We start from the raw sequence: 5,943 nt of genomic DNA on the forward strand, positions 1-5,943 counted from the left end.
ACCGAAGACAAAAATTTGATCTTTGTATCTCATGTCTGACTTAAGGCCAGACTTCCCAAATTTTGCTTCTGATCACTTGTAGCATTCCTTTAGTAAAAACTCTCCCAAACAAAATTCTTCCCAGGCTAGTTTAAAATCATCGCAAATATTTGTTGAAGTTTTAACAACACTAAGGGGAAATCTCTTTATGGTTCTTCAAATACTTCAAATATTTTGGGATGACAATTCATACAATTTGCCAGCAAACTTAAGGAAAGCTGGCTTAAGGTTTCTAATGCTTTGTGACAACTGGGCTAAAATCTTTCTTGAAGTGAATAATTGTCCTTGTGAGAGAATAAAGCTGTGGCTCTTTTGGTAGTAAAAGAAGCCCTGATCTCTTGAAAGTTGGTAATCTGATCCTCTTTGATTAATAACTTAGAACAATTGTCATGCTTCTCTATGGGTAGACATGCAATTGCACAAATCCATAGTTTCCTGCAACCTGTGAGCCCATCCCACACTAAAGATGAAGCCAACAAGTATTCTTATCATTCCCAGTTAATGTGAGTAATAGAACATAATGTATCACAGTCGGCAAACGTATAAGAATTTGGAAACCGGGAGTAGTTCAGTTTATGGTCAAGTGCTTTTTGATTTAAAAAAAATGGCACAGCTTTTTAGATAAGATATATAAATAGGCTTTCAAGCAAAATGTAAACTAGGAGGGAATAAACTCTTGATAACTTTGTGGGTAGACAGGACGCAGCTGAAGGTCTAAGGCAGGGGTTCCCAACTGGGGGTGCTCGCACCCCTTGGGGGTACGAGACGATATTCCAGGTGGTGCGAAAACTTGGGTTTTTAAAAAAAATTATAGTGTACATGCATAATTCATTGCCATTATTTCAAACTTTTGTAAGAGGTGCGAGAATATATCAGAAGCGTTCTAGGGATGCGGGGCATAGAAAAGGATGGGAACTGCTGGTCTGAGGCTAATAAGGGAAGGAAAAGAATTATGAAATTCAAAATGACAAGTCAGAAGCTGTGCAGAAATTTCCATATGGTTGTGGTGTAATTCCAAAAGAGAAAATTTCTCGAAAGGGTCAACTTCAAACTGCAGGCACCAATGTCAAACCTCCACATTGCTGAGTGAATATTTAAAAGCACTAAATCAGTGGTGGCGAACCTATGGCACGGGTGCCAGAGGCGGCACTCAGAGCCCTCTCTGTGGGCACGCGCACCGTCACCTCAGTCCTAGGCCTTCAGCTGGGTTTTATAAAACCTTTTTGCTTTAGGCCTCCAGTGCCGTGTACAAAAAAAAAGGTTCAATCAATCAGTCAATTTCAACTTCTCGCGGGGAAAAAAAAGATGTTGCAAAGTTGGAATTGATTGACTGAACTTTTTAATCCCACCCAGTCTGCCGTTACCACCGCAGCCACACTCAGCCAATGGGCCACACCCACCCGGCACCCGACGATGCATAAGTGGGTTTTGGGTTGCAGTTTGGGCACTCGGTCTCTAAAAGGTTCGCCATCACTGCACTAATTAGTCACATTAAGTGCAGGTTTTTTATTAGAAAAGTTCACATCAGATTAGAAGGATTCCAGGGTGATAAAGGCTAAAAAAAAACACCTCATAAAAATGATTCTTTTCCAAATGAAAGAATTTAGGAGCATAAATCCATGGGGCAGGTGTTTCTGAAGTCTGTCTTTGCAAGTAAGGCTCATTTTGGAATATTAGAGACTGTAGAGTATGTTGCTTAAGGGGTTTTTCTGAAAGCATTTTTGGAAGTAGAAGTATTCCTCAACGTACAACCATTCATTTAGTGACTGTTTGAAATTACAGCGGCACTGAAAAAAGTTATTTACAACTGGTCCTTGCATTTATGACTGTCTGCATCCCCACGGGTCTCATGATCAAAATTCTGGTGCTTGGCAACTGGCATGTATGTACAATGGTTGTGGTGTCTCAGGGTCACATGATTGCCATTTCTGACCTTCCCAGTGGGCAAAGCAAAGTCAATAGGAGAAACTGAATTCACTTTATGATATGTGAGTCGCTTAACTTCCGTGATTTGCTTAACCACGGTGACAAAAAAGATCATAAAACTGGGCGCGACTCATTTAACAACTACCTTCTTTAGCAACAGAAATTCCGGTCCCAATTGTAAGTCGAGGACTACCCGTATAAAAAGTTGAAACTAAATGAACCTCCTCCATTTTGTTTCAGTGTATGTTTTTTTTTTGTTTTTTTTTTAAAAACAACCCAGAAGAAATCAGTGTTTGCTCCAATATCTATAAAAATCAGTTACACAAAAATTCTTCTGGCGGTGGAGGAAGTAACACTGTTTCATCGACATTTTGTTGGGACAGATCAGGTGATAGAGAGCACTGGATCTCTACGTGTTGTTCCATGGGATAGGATTTAGGAGTAAAAATATCCCCATTGACTCCACTGGGCCAGCTGGACAAAGGAAGATCTTGTAGCCTTGGACTCTCAGGCTGGAGTGAAATGCCGGTTAAGTTGTTTAGTTCCTCGGAAATTTGGGTTTGGTTGCTGGTTGAAGAATCCAAGGTTGCCGTGGCAGTGTGGCTTGACTCGCTCTCTGTACCTGCCTCACCAGATCCGTGTGGAACATCCAAGGTCTTCCTTGATTCTGACAGTTGTCCTTCTGCATTTTCCAGCAGTTGTGTGTCCTTGCTAAATTTCCATGGCAAAAGAGAGAGAACGGACATCCGCTTTATACCTTGCACAGGTTCCTTATCTACCGTAAGGTCAGGCATGTCTCCATCGGCAAACGGGGAGCGTCCTGCCCAGTGGGGAAGAGGTACATTTGACTTTTTCCGTTGCCTCCAAAGGAAGATGGCAACGATAATCAGGATCATGAGCAGCAAGATGACCCCAATGACCACAGCGGCTATAAAATGTTCATCTGCAAGTTTAGGTTCTTTTGTTGTGGTGGGAAGCTGGGGCTTGCTGGTAGACGATTGCTGTTCATTTTTGATAAGGTCTTTTGATTGACTTCCTTGAAATGGAGAGTTGCGGGGTTCAGCATTGAGCGACACACTTGCAGGCCCCTTTGTCTTTCCAGCGGCGTGGCTCCACCACAGTTGTCCGTAGATGAAAATTAGAACGATGGGCTTGATCGCCATTGCCGAAATTCCGGGGACCTCTTTTGTAGCATTAAGAAGATAAAAGGTAGAAATTAATATCAGCACCACATTTTGCCTTTTGAAGGCCTAGCAGCAACAAATATTTATAAACCAACCAGTGTACTGGGTGATACAGTGGTACCTCGGTACTTGTTGTTAATTGGTTCTGAGAGACACAGTGAATAAATACCAAAAATGGCGAGTACCAAAGTTTTCCCATAAGGAATAATGTAAATAAATTTAATGTGTTCCCAAACCAAAGACAATGCTTATTTTGTAAGGCAATGTATAAAAAGATAGGGTTGTATATCATTACTTTACATGTGAAATAAACCTTAAAAATCAATAAATACTTGGATTAAATAAAATAAAAACTTTACTTTACCTGTATTGATGAGAAAAAAACCCAGCACAAAAATACACAAAATGACCACAAAGCTAAGATAAGACTGCAAGAGGATGTGCACAGAGCAAGAGCTACCATGTGACTAACACATCGCCCTTTGTTTCGGCTGGAAAGAGTCACGAGGCAACTGACACCAACAAGTTCTACCTTGCGCGTTTTATACCAAACAAACGACAAGTATCAGGACAAAATTTTCTCATCAAAATGTGCTAAGTACCAAATTTGCTGACTTTCAAAGCCGTCGGGTACCGAGGTACTACTGTACATGATAGAATAACCAGAATTTTATAAATGTCTGAGGAAACAAAAGTTTACCTTCAACTTATTTGCTGCTTTTAAGGTTATTTGTTTTAAAAATATATTTCACATTTATTTATGGACATCTTTTTTTTAGCCATCCTTCATCCTGGGCACCAAAGCAATAAAACAAAATGTACAGTATAAAATATAAGTTAAGGAGACTATGTCCTTAAATGTATATAATGCAAATAAAAATGAAGGCTTTACAGAAAAAAATGTATATTTGTAAGGGTGGGAAAATGCTTGTACGGGCAACATACCTAAGCATATACTCCATACCAGGGGTCCCCAACCCCCGGTCCATGGACCGGTACCAGGGCGCAGCATGCCAGCAACTGGTCCGCACAAACAAGCAAAGCCCCACCCGCAGGATGCAGGCAGCACACAGAACCACACACGGCCTGGTCTGTGGAAACATCTCTCTCCACATAACCAGTCTCTGGTGCCCAAAAGGTTGGGGACCTCTGCTCCACGCATTTAATAGTTTTAATGGAACTAAAATTACAGCAGTTAGTAAAAGGCAAATTTACACCGAAATGAGAATTTTTGTGAAAGAAAGAAAAGGTAGAACTATATATATATTTAAAAAACCTGAATTAATTCCATAGTGTCTCTTGCTTGAGCAGGAGATTAGAAATTCTCCAAGGTTCCTTCCAGCTCTGTTATTCTACAAATTTGGGACCATATTAAAAATAAACAGACATAGCCCCATCTTGTACCTGTTCAGTAAAAGACCAAAAAGACATTGATCTTTTGAGAGGCAACTTGATCTAGTGGTGAGGATACTGGTCTAGAAACCAGGAGATTGTGAGTTCTAGTCCCCCCTTTAGGCATGAAAGTTGGCTCCCCCCCCCCCGCATGGGTGCAAAATAAGTATAAGAATAGAGCAAGCCTTTTTTTTTTCTTGCGTTGGGTAATTTGCCATTTACAGCAAACAAGTGCAAAGATATAAAACAATTAGCGCCTCACATCAGAGCTTGATTAAAAAGAGATGGCTCCAATGTTTAGATTCATTCAGGAATGAGATGGATGCATATACAAATATATACATCAATGTGTAAAGTCACATTTATGTGTTTATTTATATTTTTATTTTTAAGCTTATATTAGTCACCTGCACCTGAAGAAGCCCGGGTCTTTTTTTTCTGCAGTTCAAGTGGTCTGCCTTTCAAAACAACTAATCCTGGCATTCCCAAACTGAACTTGGGACACCCTTTTGAATAAACACGTATAAAATTCTGCTATAAATGGTGTGACTTGCAGTTAAAGGAACACCACATATGGAAACCATTGAATTTCTGCTTAGTCTTGTTAAAAAATTAAAATTTGCATTTGTAACCCCATCTGCAGAACAAGGTAAAATTTGAAGGGAGATGGCGGACTTCAGAAATTATGAGTTTCTTACTGTCCATTTTTGTGCTCCTATTTGCACTGAACGTTATATACAAACAGATCTAATCACAGATCTAATTCTCTAATTTGGATCCTAGTACTAGAATTTAACCAACTGAAAGTCCCAGTCTCAAAACAGACTTCAATGTGAAATTTTGAGAAAGTAACTTATTTTAATCTATTTTACATGTGGCAGGAAACACATGACAGTTAAATTGCTATTCAGAGGAGTAAAGCATGAACATTTTTTGAGATACAACCTATTCCTATTTTTTTTTCATATTAGTTTGTTGTCCTTTCTTCGCTTTGAGGATCTTTCTTAAGCAAAAGAAGTATAGGTCTGTCTTACCTTTGGGATTTCTCCTGCAATATTTAATCTCTTGTTTATAGCATTAGCTTTTAGTGTTAGAAGATCAGGGAAGTGAGACTGCAGCAAAACACTTTAAATGGTATGGTGGTTTGCATATTGCAAAAGGATCTTAGCCTGACATAAAGAGGAAGTTTATCAGTGGACAGTGCCGGAAGCCCCTCAAATTAAGAAATATTTAAACATTTCAGTATAGCTGTTTCCACAGACGAAAGAGAGAACACCAAAACTCCTGCCAAAAAGTTAAGAACAGTAGGAGGAATAATAATAATAATAATAATAATAATAATAATAATAATAATAATAATAATAATAATAATAGTAAAGTTGGAAGGGACCTTGAAGGTCAT

General features: G+C 39.2%; 1 protein-coding gene across 1 annotated transcript; it reads right to left on the reverse strand.

Moving 5' to 3' along the window:
• Positions 1-2,267: 2,267 nt before the first annotated feature.
• EVI2B (ecotropic viral integration site 2B) lies at positions 2,268-3,128 on the reverse strand. The gene has a single exon (XM_029286125.1). It carries the CDS (start codon positions 3,126-3,128, stop codon positions 2,280-2,282), a length of 849 nt encoding a protein of 282 aa, XP_029141958.1. The 3' UTR covers positions 2,268-2,279.
• Positions 3,129-5,943: the final 2,815 nt, after the last annotated feature.

Source organism: Protobothrops mucrosquamatus, unplaced genomic scaffold, assembly GCF_001527695.2.
Source record: "Protobothrops mucrosquamatus isolate PMUCROS unplaced genomic scaffold, P.Mucros_1.0 scaffold2940, whole genome shotgun sequence".
In the NCBI taxonomy this organism is placed as follows: Eukaryota; Metazoa; Chordata; class Lepidosauria; order Squamata; family Viperidae; genus Protobothrops; species Protobothrops mucrosquamatus.